General features: G+C 56.4%; 4 protein-coding genes across 4 annotated transcripts; 2 read left to right on the top strand and 2 right to left on the bottom strand.

The window, feature by feature from the left end:
• Positions 1–486: 486 nt before the first annotated feature.
• NCLIV_026840 (conserved hypothetical protein) lies at positions 487–3,705 on the bottom strand (the record flags this gene model as incomplete). Its single annotated transcript, XM_003882879.1, has 3 exons — positions 487–1,985; positions 2,477–3,410; positions 3,583–3,705. The coding sequence occupies 3 exons, from the start codon at positions 3,703–3,705 to the stop codon at positions 487–489; spliced, it is 2,556 nt and encodes an 851-aa protein (XP_003882928.1).
• Positions 3,706–5,122: 1,417 nt separating this feature from the next.
• Positions 5,123–11,179, top strand: NCLIV_026830 (Translation elongation factor G, related; the record flags this gene model as incomplete). Its single annotated transcript, XM_003882878.1, has 10 exons — positions 5,123–5,207; positions 5,409–5,492; positions 6,013–6,247; positions 6,956–7,070; positions 7,369–7,729; positions 8,047–8,150; positions 8,688–9,049; positions 9,284–9,575; positions 10,145–10,329; positions 10,849–11,179. The coding sequence occupies 10 exons, from the start codon at positions 5,123–5,125 to the stop codon at positions 11,177–11,179; spliced, it is 2,154 nt and encodes a 717-aa protein (XP_003882927.1).
• Positions 11,180–14,042: 2,863 nt separating this feature from the next.
• Positions 14,043–15,165, top strand: NCLIV_026820 (conserved hypothetical protein; the record flags this gene model as incomplete). Its single annotated transcript, XM_003882877.1, has 2 exons — positions 14,043–14,245; positions 14,892–15,165. 2 exons carry the CDS (start codon positions 14,043–14,045, stop codon positions 15,163–15,165), a joined length of 477 nt encoding a protein of 158 aa, XP_003882926.1.
• Positions 15,166–17,029: 1,864 nt separating this feature from the next.
• On the bottom strand, positions 17,030–19,182 carry NCLIV_026810 (uncharacterized protein; the record flags this gene model as incomplete). The annotated part of the gene is made up of 6 exons (XM_003882876.1): positions 17,030–17,118; positions 17,228–17,306; positions 17,410–17,882; positions 18,217–18,295; positions 18,433–18,920; positions 19,092–19,182. 6 exons carry the CDS (start codon positions 19,180–19,182, stop codon positions 17,030–17,032), a joined length of 1,299 nt encoding a protein of 432 aa, XP_003882925.1.
• Positions 19,183–19,854: the final 672 nt, after the last annotated feature.

The raw sequence follows: 19,854 nt of genomic DNA, 5'->3' as shown, positions 1-19,854 counted from the left end.
TATATGTACACATATACATAGATACATACATACGTTCACACATAGATGCGTACATACATGTGCATATGGGTGTACTGATGGTGGCGGTGAACCGAGTGGCGTGAAAGCCTGGATGGGCGTGAACTAGCTGTGCGTGAGATGTCCTGATATCCTCTCGCGCAGTGTCGTGTCAGCCTGACGCATGCATTTCGTCTCAGAAGACGCCAGAATGTCTCTCGAGTCCACACGCGAGTGCCTCGAGGGCAAGGGGACAAAGGCCCGCTTGTCTCCCGGGGCTGGCGTCAGAGCCGCAACGCCAGTGGAGGCTCGCGGGCGTCGCTTTTCTGGCGTGCACGTGTGTTGCTCGAGCCCAGAAGCTGAGGCAAAAACTGGGCTGGTTCCGAGTGCGCAAGCACCCCTGCTTTCAAAAAGGGAAATTCGGCGACAAAGCGAATCTGTTTACGAACTGTTCTGCACAACCTCAAACTGCGAGGATCCACGCAGCGCTCACGGCTGCATACCAACAATCACCCCCTTCTTCAGTCTTCGTTTCTGGAAGGCGACGTGCGAGCGAGCGGACTTTTTCCGCAAGTGTCTTTGCACAGACGACTGTGTCTCTCGCCGACTCGCCCTGTCTCTGTTGTCGCCGTTTGAACCAAGGCCCGCTACGGTGGCGTTATCTGAGAACCGTGTGCCTGGAGATCCGTTTACGTCTTGTTCGCTCGCGGGGACGCGCCTGTCTGCGTCTGCCGTTTCGCGTTCGAGGCGGGCGAGGAAAAACCCCCGACAAAAATGCGTGGCGGGGCTCGAGCGAATGCATGCAGGGCCGAACGTGGCGAGGGCGCGTTTCCAGGTCACCGTCTCGGTTTCGCGATTTGCTTCGTCGCGCGACGGCATTTTCCGCGGCTCCTGCGTTGCACGCCCTACTTTCCCCGAAGTTTCCGACAATCTCACGTTGTTTCCCCCCGCGACTCTCTCTTCTCGTGCCGTCTGCTCCTCCTCGAGCTTCGTCGCCATCAGCTTCAGCAAGTTGCACGACGGATGCCATCGAGAGTCGATCTCGCGGCCTCGTCTCAATCGCCAACGTCCACATCCCTTCCCTGCCTCTTCCGCTGCTGCGTCGCCTGACTGCCCCAAGACGTGCGCGAGGACCGCCTCGTTCTCCTCCACATACGATGAGCAAGTCGAGTAGCAGCAAAGCAACAGTTTCGGAAAGGTCGAGAGCGCATGCGAGAGCAAGGTCCGCTGAAAACGAGCGAGTTGCCGCACTCGCGCGAGGCTCGCAGACGGCGGAGACAGCGGAGACAGCCGCGCCAGCGGAGGAAGGGGACAAAACCCCTCACACGACGGAGAGAAAGAAGCAAGAGAAGAGGACGAGGAAGATGACGAAGAGGCAGGAGACAGATCTTCAGATGTTTCTCCTAGAGATGAGGTGGAATGGGCTGCAGAGGAGATATGAAGGGGCAAGCCGCTTCCCGAGCACGAGGGATCGAGAAGCATTTTCTCGACGAAACAGAACGGCGGCTTGGAGCCAGAAACGCTCAGAAAGTCCGTCACGCGAACCTCCACCAAGAGTGCAGAACGCGCCTTGGAATCTCGCAAGACCGACGCCGAAGACTCAGAAGAAGGAGAAGAAGAAGCAAGGGACGAAGACGAAGGAGACGAAGACGAAGGAGACGAAGAATGGGTGTTGACTGCATTTGTGAAATAAAGAGGTCGGCGCGCGGCATACCGAGCGTAGGTGGCGCAGTCGCTCTGCGACGGCAGCCCGTCGTCTGGCCTGGACTTCCGCGTCTCTTTCTTTTCGTCAGAAACAGTCCCACGCCACGCGTCCGTGGCGCGGGACGAACCGGAACCTGCGGACGGGATCCGCGAGGTCGGGGAGCAACTGGGATCCGAAAAAGGGCCGTCGAGATTTCCGTGCAGACGGAGACGCCGAATAAGAGTCGCAGCCCGCTTCACATCTCGCTCCAGCGCTATCAGATGGCCTCGACCCTGCAGGCGGTCTGTGGAAAAAAAGATGTGAACCGGGAAGGAAACGAAAAGCTCAAGAGAAAACGTCTCGATCGACGACGCGCGACACGTGTCCACACAGTCATCCATTGCGCATCTCTCCACTTCGAAATGCCGATCTCCATGCACAGTCGTAGACACACAGTAGACGAACTTTGACATGCCGAAACGAACGTCGAGGCGCTTGTGACGTATATACTCACATACATACATTCGCAGAAAGACACACCCACACATGCAATTATGTCTATATATAGGTATGTTTGTGTTGGTGCATGCAGATGAGTGGCAAATGCGTTTGTAACCGTTTGTTTTTGAGTCTGATTTTCCCTGTCCTTGCTCACTGGCCTCTCAAAGCGCGTGCGGAGCCTCATGCGGGCTTGGCCTCTCCGCCTTCCGCCCCGTAGCCATATCTGTTTTCTCCTTCCTCATGCCCGCGGGGTTGCGCTTTCCTCCCGCGCCTGCCGCCTCTCCACGCACTTACCCAAGGCGTGGAGCGTCTTGCTTCCCGGGGCCGCGCATGCATCCAGGACGACGTCCCCTGGGCCGATCTCCGCGGCGACTGCGGCGAGCGCGCTCGCGCGGTCTTGGAGGGCGACGCAGCCTGTGAGCACCAGCGGATGGCGGAGGAGAAACCGCGCGGCGGCCGGCGACGCTCGCAGTCCACAGCGGGGTAATAGCGGATCCAGCGCGACCTCCGCGGGCGTGCGAGGCGAGAGTGACGCGAGAGAACTAGCGAGACTCTCCTGAGCTTCCTCCAGTGAAACGCGGCTCAGAGCGACGCGCAGATACCTCGGGAAGCGCTCGTCTGATGTCATCAACGACGTCGACTCGGGACGTCCCCTGTCTCGTCCTGCCTCTCCTTCCTCCCCTTCCTCTTCTTCCCCTTCCTCTTCTTCCCCTTTCTCTTCCTCTTCTTTGTCTTGTCTTGCTCGGCTCTTGGTGCGTTTGTGGATCGTCTCGGCCGCTGTGTCTGGGCGCGTCTTTCTTTTCTGAGGGGGTGCGCGGGCCTCTGCGGTCTCTCTCAGTCGCTGGATTCTTTCAGATGCGGGCGTTTCCCGCGGATCGGCGTCTTTTCTCATCTCCGCTCCATTCTGTTTCGCCGCCTGGAGGCGCGAGACGACTAGGCGGCGACACTGTCCCCCGCCGAGGACTTTCCCGCGCCCAAAGAGGAAATCGAAGGCCATGGCAAGGATGACGCCGCGATGCGCGTCGAGAAAGTTGGGGTCGGGCGATTCACTGTCCGCGTCCTCGTCTTCGCGCTGCGCCGCCAGCGCGCCGCCCCCGCCGTCCCTGGACGAGGCAGGCGCAACCTCAGACGGGCCACCGCCGGAAGAAGAAGTCAAGAGGCCTGCCGAGAGAAGAAGGCGTTCGAGTTCTTGTTTGCGCTCCAAGGTGCGACAGACGAGAGCGCAGACCTGAAAGAGAGAGGCAGCACAGGAAGGAGAGATCGAGGCGGCGACTGAGACGCGCGACGAGGGCAGGAAAATCTGACAGGCGCGGGATGCAAGACGAGGAAGCGTCGGGGAGAAGGCAAGATGAGAAAGAGAGGGGCTGTCTGACGGCAAGGAAAAGAGCTGAACAGCTTACTTTTGGAATGAGGGGATTGTGTTTCTCTCCTCTCCCATTTTCATAGAGAGCCGCCCGGAGACCACATCGCCGTGTCTCCATGGCAGTCAAAATTCGCCCAGCCTCGATGTACATTTCCGCCATTCTCTCTGTGCGCTGTCGCTTTTCTCTCCTCACTCGCCTCTTGATAGGGATCTCAGGTCTCTTTCACCCCCCTCCAAACCCTAAATCCCAATGTACGGCGGGGCACGCCAAGGGGATGGGAAGGATCGAAAGCGAACCAGAGAAAAAGCGCGGGAAGACGGTGTCGGGCACCAAGGAAGAGAAGACTGCAGAGAATGGGGGCGAGGGACAGCAGCAAAAAAGAGGAGAAGGGGGAGGCGGAAAGGCTGGGAGAAAAGGCTGGGAGAAAAAGCTGAGGAATTGAGATAAGAAGGAGCGAAGAGCAGAAAAAGGAGAACGCGAGAAGAGGCGTTTCGAGAAAGAGAGCACACGAAGGCAGTCCAGAGGAAGAGAAAAGAGACGGAAGATCAAGGGAGAAAGACGCAGGGAGGAGAGCGGAGCTCTCTTGAGAAGAAAGGGGTTTTTAATCCAAACAATTAAACTTCAGTTCTTGAACAGAGCAGAAACATGTTGCGAAAACATCGCAAAGAAAAGCGCTTTTCTGCATGCAGGGTGTCGTCGCACACTCGAGGACCAGCGTCTCCAGCTCCGAGTTTCCCCACAAAAAGTCGCAAATTTTGGGATTTCCTTTTCCCTTGGAACAAAAAGGACACACACACGTGTTCTCACTCCTTTCCAGATCTCATCTTACCGCCGTTCCGCCGTCCCTTTTCCTCCCTTTCTGCCTCGCCTTCGGCTTGTCCCTCTTCCTCTCCTGTCTCTCCCAGACCCCGTGTTCACTCGCAGCTTCTCCGCCCGCTGGGGTGTCTCTCGGTCTTCGTCGGCCGTCTGTCTTTGTTTCCTCGCACTTCTCTCCGTCTCCTTCCGTTTCTTCCTTCTCTTTTCGTCGTATTCTCGCGTACAGCACTGCGCCGCGATCCGTCTTTTTCCGTGCATGCGCGGAGCAACGAAGATGGCGGGGGCTGTGAAAGCTTTGCAGGCCTTCCGGAGGCCCAGGTGTCCGGCACTCGTCATCCGAAATCGTACTCCCTCTCCTGCTTCACCTCTCTCTCCATCTCTCGCGCGCTTCTCGTTCTCTTCTCGCTCTTCCTCCCAGTCTTCCTGTCGCGCGTCACCCCTCCCTGTGTCCTTTTCTTCGAACTCGGACGCTCTCACGTGCGCTTGCCCTCCTGGTCCCCTGGCCTCAAACCTCTGTCTCCGGGCCATTCGCAACGCTTCTGCGTGCTCCGGCCTTCCCTCTGCTTCCTCCTCGCTCTTTGCTCTCGCCTCAACCTCGCCCCTGTGCTGTCTCCCAGCCTCTTCGCCGGCGTTTTGTTCTTCACAGACCGCGCAGCGTTCCGCCTCTCCCGCGGGTCATTTCGCGCCTCTCTGCCCCGCTGCTTTCGCCGCGGCTTTGTCTCAGCGGAGATCACTTTCTGCTTCGGTACATCCCGAGAGCATGCGTTTTCTCCGGAACATCGGCATCAGTGCACACATCGACAGCGGCAAGACCACGCTGACAGAGCGCATCCTCTTCTACACAGGTGAGAAGACTTCTTCAGGTCTCCATCTCTCCGTCGGAGCCCCGCTTCATCGGGTGTCTACGGAACTCAACGCATTTCCTCGGGCGTGTGTACACCTTAGGGAGGTTCCTTCTCCCAGCGCCTCCCGTCTCGGTTAGACGAGGGAGACGCGTTGCGACTGAGAGCGATGCAGGAAAGATTTTCTCGGTTTTGCTTCTTCAGGCCGCATTGCGGCGATTCACGAAGTCCGTGGCAGCGACGGCGTCGGAGCGAAGATGGACAGCATGGAGCTCGAGCGAGAGAAAGGTGAGCAGCGAGAGAGACAGAGAGAGGAAGGGCTATTCATCCAGGCTACAGTGGCAAGGCGAGAGAAGGACTCGACGAAGGCTGAACAGGGAGGCAAGCGAAGCGACAGAACGGCCGATACGGGAGTCTGTGGAGCGAACGCGCGAAGCGAGTCGTAAAAAGCGAGGCAAATCGTGGACGATATACATTTCAGCCATGTCATTGTTGGTGCTCTCTTGGGATTCTTTAACCAGAGTATTTATAGCTCGCTGGTGAAAGCTTCTCTCACGTTGCGCGGGCCTGCAGTATCACCTGTGCCTGAAACATCGGCAGTCTATCGCCTCCCTCAAGCGGGCGAGTGCGAGTTTAGATTCTGTTCGCTCCTTGTCCCTCTCTCTTCCGCCTTCTCTTTCGCTTTCTGTTCCCTCTCGTTTTCTCTCTTTCTCGCGCACATTCGCCGTGTCTCCCTCCCATGTCCTCTCTTTGATCTTCCTCTCTCTCTGTGTCTCTCTCACTTTCGTCTGTCCTCCTCTCTGGCCAGGCATCACCATTCAGTCGGCCGCGACGTACTGTTCGTGGAATTTGCGGGACAGGGCCGTTCTGCCTGCGCACGGCGGGCAAATGTTCAACATCAACATCATAGACACCCCCGGCCACGTCGACTTCACGATCGAGGTGGAGCGCGCTCTGAGAGTCCTCGACGGCGCCGTCCTCGTTTGCTGCGGCGTCGCAGGCGTACAGAGCCAGACGCTCACTGTCGACCGGCAGATGAAACGGTGCGCGAACTCGAAACCCCCTCAGCCGCCGAAAGGGGTCCAAAAACACTCTCGGACCCTTTCGTTTTGTCCCAGACTTCGCCGCGAACGATCGCAGGAACTGTGCGAGTGCCGTCGGAGCGGCGGACAGCGCAGGAGCGTTCACCCGCGCCCCGAGTCCAGACCGTCGCGAAGCAGAAAGCCATGGCCTCTATGGCAACGCGTGAACCTTCTGGAAACGGGGGTCAGAAAGAGACGGGGTCAACAACGCGCAAGTGCATGCGGCGCATGCGGCGCGCTGCGAACCACCACTGGAGGTCGCGGGACAGAAGGAAGCGCTGGACAGGCACTCTGACGTGTCGGGTTTGTCCTTTCTTCCGGGCGGATCAAGGAGAGAACGACACGGCAAAGACGAGGGAGACAACGGGGGAGACACATGGCGGTCAGACGGCAGTTGGGAGAGGCTGAGGGGACACGCGAGCAACGTGGAGGAGGCAAGCGCAAGACAGAACGTTGACGGAAGGGGGGGAAAACGGAGAGAACAACTCTGATTTGAAGACGATTTGTGCGGGTATATGTACATGTATATATATATATATATACATGTATATGTTAGTTTTGTTGTGGTGCGGTGGGTCGCTGCCTGACTTTCTCGCTTCTTCTGGCGGCTGTTCCGGAGTGTCTTGGATGGCTCAACTGTCTGCTGTTTCGCACCGCGTCTCGTCTCAGCTACTCCGTGCCTCGCCTGATCTTCGTCAATAAACTCGACCGCGACGGAGCAGACCCGCAGCGCGCTCTCACGGCGCTTCGCAGGAAACTCGACGTCACCACGTGTCCTCTCCAGGTACGGATGTGTGGCGCTCGCTCGCTTCTCCCTCGCGTCTCTATTTCTTGTCTCTCTCTCTTCCCCCTCTCGCCTCTCTCTCTTGTCTCTCTTTCTTCTCCCTCTCATCATCTTCTCTTCTTTCCTTCCGTCTTCTCTCTTCCTTCTCTCCGTCGCCTCTCCTTCTCTCTTTCTTCACTCTCTCTTCTCTCCGTCGTCTCGTTTCCTTCTCTCTTTTTCTCCCTTTCCTTCTCTCTGTTTTTGCTTTTCACTCGCCTGATTCGCGCGTTTTGTCTCTCGTTTCCTGTTTTCGCGTCAGGTTCCGATCGGTCTCGAGGGCCGACACCGCGGCGTCGTTGACATTATTCGTCGGCAGGCGCTTTACTTTGATGGTGCCTTCGGCGAGAAAGTGCGCGTGGAGACGGAGATCCCCGCGGCGCTCCAGGCACCCCTCGAGAGCGCTCGTGCCGAGTTGCTCGAGACGCTGGCCGATCTCGATGACGCTTTCGCCGAAATCTACCTCGAGGCAGAGGACGAGTGCACCCCGCAGCAAATCGATGAGGCGATCCGGAGAGTCACCATCCAGCGCCGCTTCGTCCCGCTCCTCATGGGATCGGCAAAAGGCAACAAAGGCGTCCAGCCTCTGTTGGACGCCGTCTGCCGATATCTACCAGCTCCCTGTAAGAAAACGACACAGAGAGGGAACGAAGAGGACGACTGCGCGCTTCGCTCTTCGCGGCGGGTGCTTTGCGCGTTCCAGAGACGCAGCCGACGCCAGTCAGATTGAGGAAAGGCGCTTTCTGACGGTCGGACTTCCTTGCCTCTTCTCTGCAGTCGGTCGCTCCGTGCCTGCTCGTCCGCACCCGCCATCATGAAAAGGAGTGGTTATCTCCTGTCCCCTTCGTCTCTTTTCTCGCCATCCTCTCTTCACCGCCATCTGTTTCTTTGTCTCTGCGTTTCCTCCTTTTTTTTTGTCGACGCGCGCCCTGGTCTTCAGATGAAATTCCTCAAGTCGCCTACGACCAAGACAAACAGGAGGAGGAAGTCTCGCTCCATGCAGACCCAAAAAAGAGTCTGGTGGCTCTCGCGTTCAAAATCCAGGTGCGGAAACGCGGACTTGCAGGGGCATCCGAATCTCTGCAAAACGCAAATCGCGATTGGGGACGGCAGCGACAGTCTTTTCGGAGCAGAGCGCGCATACGCGGGAGACGCCCCCACGCCGAGTCTAAACGGATTGCATGCATTTTCTCCGAGACAGGCTTTCAAGTCTTTCGAGTGCATGTGTCGATGCCAGCAGCTCAAGGCCTGGTCATCGCCGCGCTGTATATCTTCACAGAAGCGCAGTGTGGAGACGGTGTATTTCTCCTCTCTTTCGAGCAGCAAACGCATTTCGGTGGCCAGTCGTGTCTCCTCGTTTCGCCCCATGAGCTTGCGTTTTGCGTTCTCGGCGCCTCTCTCGCTGTTCTCTCCGTCTTTCGCGCACCCCACGCAGAGCGCGGACTGTGCATTTCCCTGTCTCGTGGCATCTCCCATCCGCACGCAGACGCCGCCCCCCCTCTCTCGTGCCTTGCCTCTTCCTTCTCCGCCTGCATCTGCGTGTGCGTGTGTGTCTGTGTGTCTTTCTTTCGTGCGATTTAGGAGCTGCCGGTGGGCCAACTCACGTACCTGCGTCTGTACCAGGGGAAGCTGAAAAAGGGTGACTCGGTGGTGAATGTGTCGACGCAGAAGAAGTCTTCGCCGATCAAGCGCATTTTGCAGATGCATGCAGACGAAGCGCGAGAAGTCAGCCAAGCAGTCGCTGGGGACATCGTGGCTGTGAGCGGTTTGGAGTGCAACAGCGGCACGACGTTCACCTCCGACGCGGCCTCGCGACTCTCTCTCAGCTCCATGTTCGTGCCCGAGCCGGTCGTCTCTCTCTCAGTGAACGTGAAGAAGAAAGACGACCAGCAGCGCTTCGCCAAGGCTCTCAATCGCTTCCAGCGAGAGGATCCCACCTTCAGGTAAACGCACCGCACACCGTCCCCCTGTTTCTCTCTTCCTCGCGTGGCTATCTGCCAAGACGAGGCGAGAGGCGGCTCTTTGTTTCGGACGCGCGCAAACCGCCAAACAGTCCCGCCATTCTGTCGCGCTTTCGAGTGTCGTCTCGCGCGTCCTTTCGCGCTGGTCCCGCGCGCCGGTGTCGCGGCGTGAAGTCGCCGTGCTCTCGTTGGGGGTGTTCTTGGTGCGGCGTGCAGGATGACCGTCGACGAGGAGTCGAAGGAGACGCTCATCTCTGGGATGGGCGAGCTCCACTTGCAGATCTACTTGGAGCGGATGAGCAGAGAGTATCGGCTGACTGTGGAGACCGGGGAACCGAAAGTGAACTTTCGAGAGACGGTGACGCAGAGAACTGCCTTCGAGTACACGCACAAGAAGCAGTCAGGCGGCGCTGGCCAGTACGGAAAAGTCGAGGGATACTTTGAGCCGATCGCAACCGACAGCGAAGAGATCGATGCAAACTCCCCCATCGAATTCAGGAGTGAACTGGTAAGACAGACAATCCGCTTACATCGGAGATCGGTTTTGCCCCCATTGACGTTTCTCGCGGCCGATACAAACGGCGGGTCATCGGACCTCTCGCCAGGTAGGCGTTCCACACGCCTTCTCCAGGTGTCCCGGGCACGACGCGTATCCTGTCCGGTTTTCTGTTGACAGTGGAGAGTTCACGTGTGCGGCATGCGCGCGGGACGCGCCGTGTAGTGGCATGGCAGCCTTCTTCGCCTCAAACGAACCGGATTGGCTTCTCGGGGTTTTCGCGTGCCGTCATGTCTTTCGTCCCCACGGACGCGGGCTGCCTGTGACGGGGAGGCATCGACAGTGTGAATCCTCGTTCACCCGCAACGCGGTCGATCGTGCGTGCGTTCCTTTCCCATCTGCATGTAATCGCGAATCACACTTCGCGTCAAAAGAGAGGCTAGCCCCTTTCCATGGACAAAAAGAATGCCCCGGCATCGCCGGCTGTCTCCGGCGATGGCCCGTCGCTGCGTTCTTTGTCCGCTCGTCTTCACCCGCCTGCCTTCTCTCTGGGTCTCGGTGCGGGTTTTTCCCTGCTTCAGGTGGGTAACGACATTCCGCCGAACTTCATCCCGAGCATCGAGAAAGGTTTCCGAGAAACTGCGAAGAAAGGCTTCCTCTGTGGACACCCCATCATCAACATGCGCGTCGTGCTCAAAGGCGGGAAGGCCCACGACGTCGACTCCTCAGATATCGCCTTCCGTCTCGCAGCAGCAGGCGCCTTGCGGTGAGGCTCTCCTCTCTGATGCATACACCACCAGGAACGGTCCTGTTTGTTGCCTCGCCCGCGACTGCGAGAGATGTGCGCTACACAGCCCCCGCGAGTGTCTGTACCCTTTCTTCCTTCTCTCTCTCCTCTTCTCTCCTCTTCTCTCCTTTTCTCTGTCCTTGTCGTTTTCGCGTTCTCCTGTGTGCGTGTCGTGCTGACGTTCGTCTGCGGCTCGGGTCCTGAGGTCGTCTGTTGCCGCCGAGACGGGCCAAGTTGGTCGGTATGACATCCAAGGCGGGTTGTGGACTGCTAAAAACTTGCGTTCGCCGTTAGGCCTGGCTTCCTGGGAACGGGGCGCACGCCCTCTCTCTCTTGGGCGGCTGTGTCTGGTGCGCACAGCGTGTTTCCACCGAGACTGTGAGAGGCTGTGTTTCCATGTGTATCTGCATGTGTACAGCAGAGAGTGTACGCGTGCCTCTCTGGTGCGTTCCGTGTTTCGATCGGTTCCTCTGCGGCATGCAATTTTTCGGTTCGCAGGGAGTTTTACGAGGCCGCGTGCCCGATTGTTTTGGAACCCATCATGTCGGTGCAAGTCACGGTCCCCGCGGAGTTCTTGGCGGCGGGCTTGGGGACGATCAGCCGCCGAAAGGGGACAGTGACGAACACTACTCGGCAAGGAGACACAGTTCTCCTCGAGGCCGAAGTGCCGCTGAAAAACATGTTTGGCTACATCACGGACCTCCGCTCCTGCACGCAAGGCCAAGGCGAATTCACCATGGACTTTGATCGCTACCAGCCGATGCTGTCGACCGAACAGGACGAACTGCGGGCCGCCTACCAAGCGCAACTGCAGAAGGGGGGGAAGTAGAGGAGCGACGGGAAAACGGGAAAACGCATTCGGGGGTTACTCGACGAAGCAAAGGCAACAGAGAGGCCCTCGCGAAGGTTCCGCTTTTCCTGCGAGGGGCTCGAGGTACCCTGCACAGAACAAAATGAAGCGTGGACGGGGCGATGGGCGGAATCCGCTCCTGCCGCCGGCGTGGCGCGAGCCAAAGCGGTTTGTGAACACAAACGAGAAACGCCGAGGTAGCGAACCGGTCGTCGACGCGACACAACGCGGGAAGAGCTGAAACGGTTTGGGTGGCGTGCGGATAAAGAAATTGGGCGATTCTGACCGGAAAGCGAAAGCGTGAAACGCATTTGAAGCGTCGCATGGTTCTCCTCACATCCCGGGATGTCGTGCAGTGTACGCACACTGCAGGAACGAGTGCAGGTTTGACTCCAGCGCCAGTTAAAGGGCCCATGTTTGCCTCTCCGTTGGAGCAGACGGACGTGAAGCCTCGTTTAAGAGGCAGATTGTTGTACGTCCATTTAGGCGCATGCAGGTGTAATCTACTTGTCTCGATGCTTGTCACCACTCTACGCGTTGCGTGTGTACGTACACCCGAGTGCGAGGCCCGCACGTCGTGGAAACGCTCGCATTTTGAACACACTGTTTTATCCCACCTGATGCCTATTCTCGCGCGCCCCAGGAAGGTGGAGAGCTCAGTCTACGCGAGAAACGCACGTGAGCTGAGACGCACTCGTGTGTCAACTGCTATACCGCATTCGTCAAGGGATGCGACCGCAGTAGGAAGCATCTGTGTTGTAGATGCCGGCAGATGCATGCAAGGCTCGATGCTTCGTCCGGATATCCCTTTGCCCGTAGTCTGGCGGTTGAACCAGTTACAGGATGGTGGAGGGAAGAAGAGCACCATCAGGCGGCGTCGAGGCAGGAAACACAAACATCGGTTTGTACTGTGCATCTGCACGGGGATTCAGTCTTCGATATAAATGCGAAGGCCCGCGCAACCCTGAGTATCCCAAAGGACGTTTCGTCGAAACGAGAAAAGAGCCGCGCATAAAGCAAGCGAGGGAGATCTCACGCCACGACTTGGTTCACGATGCTAGCCGCCGTAAACATAGGCAGGCTCTCACAGCCTCCTGTTCCTAGGGAAGAGCGTTGCTCGGACTCGGGTTGTCACCGCCTAACAAGTCCCTTCATTTTTTGTGTCCTTTCCGGGGAAAAGGCTCTGCTGTCCCCGGTCTTCACCTTTGACCGCCTTCAAACATCCAGCAAGCGTCTGCCGCGCTGCCTCTTTAGCTGTACTCAGCTTTTTTTCAAGCGCACGGAACTGCTCTATCCCTGTGTACGTATCGGCAGTTTGTGTGTTTCGGGGGGACGAAGGAAACGGGAACGGTGGAACGCCACTTAGCAGACGAACACCGATTTTTCAACTGTAGGTTCCTTGTCGACATCTTGTATTATTTTGACCTCCCCTGCATAGAGGCTCGTCGGAATTCGTTCTGACTCTAAACTCATCTGACAACTTTTGTGTCGCAGTTCTCACCGCCGCTGAACTACAAATGCGCTTGCTAGTGCCCCCCCAAACCAACAGCCGGTTGCGGAAGAGAAGAACTGCCCAGCACATCTGTAGTAGAGGAAGAAAGAAAGGGTAGAAAACGGTAGCGCGAGTCAATACGCCTTGCGGAGTGGGTCTAGGCTGGTTTCTGGCGACTGGCAGTGAAGCAACCGAGAGCCTCTGGAGCAAACGAGGCGGCTTCACCCACCCTTTCACCAGAAATGCGCTTCTGTCTATCGCTAGGGATACCCTTGTGAAGAGAACACCGCAGTTGGAGGGAGTTTCGTGTCAGTGGAAAAGAGACCGAACCACGAGAGACGGTCGTCCGAAAAAAAAAAAACAGAAAGTTTAGAAGCCCGTGCCTCGTCACATCCACGGCGGACGAGACACCCCTGTGGATAGGCGCTTCTTGCCATCGTCACCTTGACATCGCAAGGATTTGCGCCTCTCCTGGCATGTCTTTTTGCTTTCAGCCTTCCCAAGAGGTAGATAGCAGAGATATCAAGCGAGATGCTTCAAAGCTCGGCCCCAATGTCGATGCCGTACATACATGTATACGAACGTAAATGTAAATAGATATAAAGGCAGCGCTCTTCTGCGTCTGTTTAGGTCTCACACTTAACACGGACAGCTGAATCAAGAGAGTCTCGAGTTATTTTGGGGAGTTTCTTGAGAGGCAGCCGTTATCTCTCACTTTGTGCCGAATCTCCCTCTCGCGTTTATCTGCATGTCTCTGCGGCTGGGCATTTGGGCCCCCTCTCTTCGCATGCAGCCGGGCGTTTTTTTTCGCACGGAGTTGATTTTTCTGTCGCACACACTGTCTTTCTTTTTCTGGGTCCCTTTGACGTTTCTCAACTGAGACCGCCCGTCCCCTTCTCTCTTTTATCCTTCGCATCGTTTCGGAAACGCGGAATAACCTTCGTCACAGGCTTTCTTCGGGAGCGAGGCTGCCTTGCTTTGTGTCCCTCCGTCCTGCGTAGCGGGCGGTGACGAAAATTCCTTGGAACTGAACTTCTTCGCGCCGTGCCTCCCCTTTTTCTCTGGTACCATCTCCAGTGGAAACGGATTTTTTATCCCTTCTCCTTTCCCCGTCGAATTTCAGTGGTCCGTCCATTCCCCCCGTTTCCGGTGTACATACATACCTCGCGTCTCTCCCGTGTTTCCCAGAATCGCAGTGCGCACACATTGTCGACTCTTCTCTGTGCCCTGTTCCCTGACTTTTCGACCCGTGTTCTCCTGACTTTTGCCGCGAGTTCTGCTGTCTTCGTGCTTCCGGAATTCGCCTTCCCGTCCCGGCTTTCGCCTTCTTTTTTTTGTCGTTGCGCCACGATGTCGTTCGCCAGAGCCGCTGCGCTGCCCCTGGGCGTCAAGGGGAGATCTGTTTTTACGGGAATGTGCACGTTCCTTCGTCAGCGGATGGGGAGACTGTACGACAGTTTCTACTACTCTCAGAGCAGCACGAAATACGTCATGGTTTTCCTCTTCCCCGCCGGCATCTTCTACACCCGCTTTCGAGCCGACACGAAACTCGGGTAGGTTCCTCGACGCAGAAAAAGAGCACCCTCGCCCGTGGGCATCCCTTCATGCCGTGGGCACTTGCCTAGTCGCTCTCGCCGTCCGGTTTCGTTCTCATGTCCACCGTTCCCTCAAGAGCCAGTCGCCCCGAGAGCCCAGACACAGTCACGCAGTGTTTCGAGCGCAAGAGCTGCCGTAGGGCCACGCCCTTCGAACCGGCCTCTTCATCACAGCCTTTCGTCGCCGCCAAAGAGGGGGACTGGTGAAATCGTCTTCGGTGCACAACTCGCGTTCCGTCCGTCTTTTCCCAAATGCTTCTTCCTCCCCGTTGCGGTCCCTCATCACGCGCTCATCAGCGACGGAGAGACGCTTCGCTTCTGCATTTGATTGTCGCTGTATCTCGACGTAGGCAGCCGCAGCTGTCGCTAGCTTTGCCCTCCCATATCCGGTGTGAGGATTCGAAGCGAGTCTCGTTTCTTGGTCTCTTCCTTTTCCACGTGGCGTGTATCGTACTGTCCTCCGCATTGAGGGAGAGAGTGAACTTGTGTCTCTGTTGCATGTTTTCGCCTGTTTGTTTCTTTTTTGTCTTCGGCGCCGGGCGCGTTCGTTTCTGCCGTATATGTATCCACGTTGGTGTGCGTGTTTCTGCTTGCCGCGTTTCAGGTACCACGTCTTCATCAACGAGGAGGGCATCTATCCCGACTATTCGCAAAACTACTTCGACACAAAGTGGACGAACGGCAGGAAGTTCTATCTCAAGGACGAGACGACTGTCGAGCAACTCAAGGCGCAGATCTACGGGGAGAAGAACGTCCCTGACAATGTCAAGGTTGCATGCAGAGGACGCGTTTTCGAGGACACAGACAACGTAGCCATGGCCGTCAGGGCATTCTGCAAACGGGACCCGCGGCTTCTTCTCTTCCACGATAACTTGTAAACGCCGAGGCAAGAAAGGGGTGCAACGCACCGCCACCCGTGCACACAAGGCCTGCATGCAAGTATGCAGATAGGCGCGTGCACTAAGACCCAACGTATCTACAAGCGTGCACTGGACTCTCTTCGTGCGTGCATGCATAGAGGTGTTGGTGGGTGGAGAATCTATGCGTGTGAAGAGTTGTGCGTACACCAGTGTGCCGATGCACACGCCGCGTGGAGAGCTTTTGTTTCTAGCGTCAAGAGGCACCCGGTGGCGTGCACGGAAAACTCTCGAAGCAAAAGCAATGGAATTAAGGCTCACACCAGCTGTCTCCAGATTCCTTGTCACGTGGTGCACTCGGCGCTCTACACCTGCGCGTGTGTGACCCCTAGAAGAGAAATTGGCGTCGTGTGTAATTTCAGAAACCTTCTCGTAGAATGGTGCAAGCGGTCAGTGCGTGCGCCCGCTTGTTAGGCATGCGCGGGCAAGCCTTCGTGTGCGAAGGCACTTATTCTTCCGAGTGGAGGCAGGTTCAACACGCGCCGTTCGCACTGAGTTCTAGCAGAGGCAAGAGGGTATTCTGGGGTTTTCACAGATCCCCCTGTCAGCACACACACGCACGTCTTGAGCGTCCAGGCAACCAGCGGCGTTTTTCTCTGACATGGCGCCGAGTCCCGAAACAGTGTGGGAAAATCGTGTGGCGTCGACGCGCAGATGGAAAAAAGAAAACCGCTATGCGATGTGTGACAGCCGCTGCCTTGTCGGTTACGGCTGTGAAGGGAAACTGTCGCAGCATGGTGCAGCACGCCACGTCCGACCTGAGAAACCGTTGGGAAGCCGAGAAGACTACTCCACCTTCTGTTCCGATAACCTTGACTAGGTATGCCGGTTTGCGGGAATGGAAACAGTGTAGCGTCCGTACGAAATCTCTCGTGTGTGTACCTTGCTGTAAGTTCCCGTTCCGTGTGTCGCAACGCGCAACGCATGTCAGCAACTGCCCGAGCCACAAAAACGTTACAAATCTGACCCAGCGCGTACGAACGATAAGGCCCTGTCGCTTGAGACCCTAGCCTGCATCGTGTGCTGGAACCTCGGCTAAGCGACTTACATCTTATATGGTAGACTAGCTACTATCTTATATCTTACTACCGGATTGGAGCTCTACCCCTCTCCTCTGCGCTATGCCCCCGCGCCAAAGGAGCGCGTTGTCCAAGCGGCGACGTCACGCCCGGCGTAGGAGTCGGCGGAATTCTCAAGTACTGGGATGCGGAAATGGATGCAGCTGAATGGATACTCAAGCTGCCTCCCCGACGAGGCAGAAACTGAAGCTGCAGAGGGTATCCCTGGAAACTGGGCAGATCTACTGTCCGTTCCACGACAACCCATAAAACGGCGGCATGTGACCGCTTTTCTCACTCGCGAACAAATGGCCGACACCAGCCCTCTCGAGGCTTTCTGTTTGTACGTAAATGAAGTAACACATCACCCATTGAACGGGGAAGGGTGCAAAATTACACAGCCGACCGGGTTATCCTCATGCCGAGCTGACGAGGAATGCAGTACTCCTGCACAAACTTTCCCTGGAAAGTTTGCAACTCTACTGTCTGTTCTGAGGGGACAAATAGGATGGTGACCGCCCTTCCTCTGTTCCAAACACATGGCAAATCCTATCCCTGTCAAAACTCCAGCAGATAATCCCCATTAACTCAGCAAAACTTCAGACAATTTACCGACATGGGGTATGCCTCCGCCTTGCCACAGCTGCTTTATCCAAACTCGCCCGTACCGTAGTAGGCTTCGTGATTGAGTATGCGCAGCGGAAGGGAAGATGTACTGGTAGTCAGAACATGCCCCGAGACAAGCCGTGTCCACCGAGTGTTTCCTTCTAGCACTCTGTTGAAGCGTTTTCCATGGCCTTTGTAATACCCTCGTGGGCATTCATAACCTCATCAATTGAGAGTGGTCCATCAACTCCTGTAGCAATGACAGCACCAGACATTATGATACAGGGCGTGGTCCGTTAGGTTCCGAAACTCCTCCTGTCGCTTCCAGTGTACATTCCAGCAACTACAAAAGGACTTACTGCTTCGACCTCCTCCACACGTTTCCGTTCCCTTGCAGGAATCTGCGCACTTCGCCTCGGCATCCGCACGCAGCGCGTCCTGAAATGACGAGACAGAGGACCCGCGCGGTTACGTCCATGTAAAACGCAGGGTACTATGTAGTCCCAGCGGGAACTCTCCAGCCATCGTTATTCGCGCTCACCTTTTTCACACACCGATATTGACTCGTGTGATCTCCCGCGCCGCTTCCGTATCGCGCCAGACTGTCTGGGAATTCTGATTCGCAGTAATCATTGGCAGCTTTTTGGCGGGCAGAGCAGAACTTCTCCTGAGCCTCTTTAACCTTCGACGGCAAGTCCTGCCATGTCACGTGGTGCGTAGATGCTTCTGGAACGCCGCCTTGGCACGGGAGCTCGTTGCCGCACTCGTCAATGCACGCCGAGCCTTTGCTTTGGAAGTTCAACTCTTCCAATGCGTAACAGCGCCACTCTGCCGTATCTTGGCTACCTGCACGGCCTCGATCCTTTCGGGCTACTACGGTCTTGCAGAACTTTTTGTCTCGCTTGCAGAGGCGATCAAACTCTTGCTGACACGCGTCGTCGATGAATCTCTGCGCTTTGCTGCGCTTAGTGCTTCGCAGAAGGCTGTCGGTGTCGGCGCAAACCGGGGGGTTTACTGGAGTTGGAACACATGCGCCAGAACAGGGCTTGGCCTGGGACTGGAACACTTTCTGCAGCTGTGCGTCTCTGGTGTAATGCTGTTTGGTGAGGTCTCCAGATGTCTCTGAACAATAAAAGACCGCATATGGGGCTGCGCGTAAATCGTTGCACAGGTCCTCCTCCGCTTGCTGCCAACTGGGAAACAAGACGATTCGAGAAACACGCGAGGCAAAGGGTATGCCGCCAGTAAAGCTGACGCAACCCTTCGCGGGCCCCTTGTCCAGGTGATGCTGTCGCTAACCGCGCCTTTGTCTATCTCGTTATCATGTACTAACTCTTTTTTTTCATACCTGACCGGCCTCCGGCGCATTCGCGTTCGCCCCCGCAGTTGTCCATGCAAATGGATCTGGCCTCGTAAGTGAGGCTATCCTGTTGAGTGAAAACAGCAAGCGTTCTTCACCACGCAACACGCGTTTGCCGATATTCATGCATGCTTCGGATGTACAACAAAGTCAGAGGCGTTGCCGTGCGACACATTTCGGGTGGGAATGCTTGCACAAACTCACCTTCTGGTAGCACCGCCACTTTTTCTCTTGCTGAGAAGAGGTGCCAGCGTCTTTGCGGGCGACAGAGTTTGCAAACACACCCTGACAGTACTTGTCACCAGCGTCTTGAAATGGACTGCAGTGCTTTTCGACCCCTGCCTCGATGAACTGCAAAATCTGTGCGTGTGCAGTTGCGTGGAAAGTTTTGTTGGGTTCGACAACGCCTAGACACGGGAAATAGTTGCCGCAGTCATCGACACACTGCACCTTGCGGTCTGTGGGCTTCAAGACGTCAACGGCGTAGCATCTCCACTCAGCAGTCTGCTGGCTTTGAAGGCCCGTGCCGTAACGTGCGACGGCAATCTTATCGCAGAAATCCGGTCTGCCGCCGTGGCAAAGTTGGTTGTACCGATTATTGCAGAATGCGTCCAACTCAGCTTGAAGGGTGGAGACCCGTCCTCCCACGACTTCTATGTCTTCGGACGCAAAGCTTTGTTCGACAGTCAACCCTAATCAAACACAAAACCATCACGCACCAGCAGCAATGCACTGCAGCCTGGCCCACGGCGTATTTCCTCAGTTAGCCAACGTGCACTGCAGTTTATAGAAATCTTTCAGGCGACTGAGGCAGTCTTGCCCATGTATGTGGTTGAAGCACAACGCTCACGTGCTCTTTTTACCATTTCGCGGAAGGCGGAGCTGAAGTGCGTCGCTTCCATTCGCCACGCAAATCAGGCACGTGATGAGGCAAAACCCGAACAGTCGAGCCATGGTTGAGAGCTTGAATTTCGTTAGGTACGGGCACACTGGGGCAGAGAAAAGGTATCGAAAAACAGCCGTTAAAGCAGAGTGGCTTGTGGCTTTCTGGCGGCGGGTTGCCCGGAGGATAGGAAGTGAAGATAGGTGTGGTAACGTAAGAGAAGTGGTGAAGTTCAGTAGCTAATGAAACAGCCTGACGGACGACATGTTGCTTGAGCAGCCTGTCGAGTCAATGGTACGTTCGTGGAGCTATGTGTGTAGCATTTGGCCAGCCATCCAATGCGTCTAGTTGCGCGCCCTGCATCATCGAGGACCAATCCCGTGCCGCGATCGATATACGCGCCGCTAGCCAACACGTTTTTTCTGCCACATACTAGGGACGTACGGTACTGCTGAAGAATTTTCTCGGTGCGAGCAGAGAAGCATGTGCTACCAGAGTAGTCGACTCAAAAATCCCCAAGGCTGGCTCCCCGCCAGCCTAGTGTGCGGAACTTGAGACAGGAGCTGTCGAGGACGCGCAGCCTGGCCTTGCCCGTCTCTTCGACGGCGCATGCAGAACACTTTATGAAATGGCGGTATTCTTGCGAGCAAGTTTTGCATTTTCCTTGTCTCTCGTTGCTTGTCAGCGTCCCGAATTTAACCATTTGCCGGTTAGTTTATTACTTTGTCTCCGTCTTGTTTTCG

Source organism: Neospora caninum, chromosome VIIb (genome assembly GCF_000208865.1).
Source record: "Neospora caninum Liverpool complete genome, chromosome VIIb".
In the NCBI taxonomy this organism is placed as follows: domain Eukaryota; phylum Apicomplexa; class Conoidasida; order Eucoccidiorida; family Sarcocystidae; genus Neospora; species Neospora caninum.
Note: the sequence above shows the minus strand (reverse complement) of the source record. Positions and strands in the feature narration are given on the sequence as shown.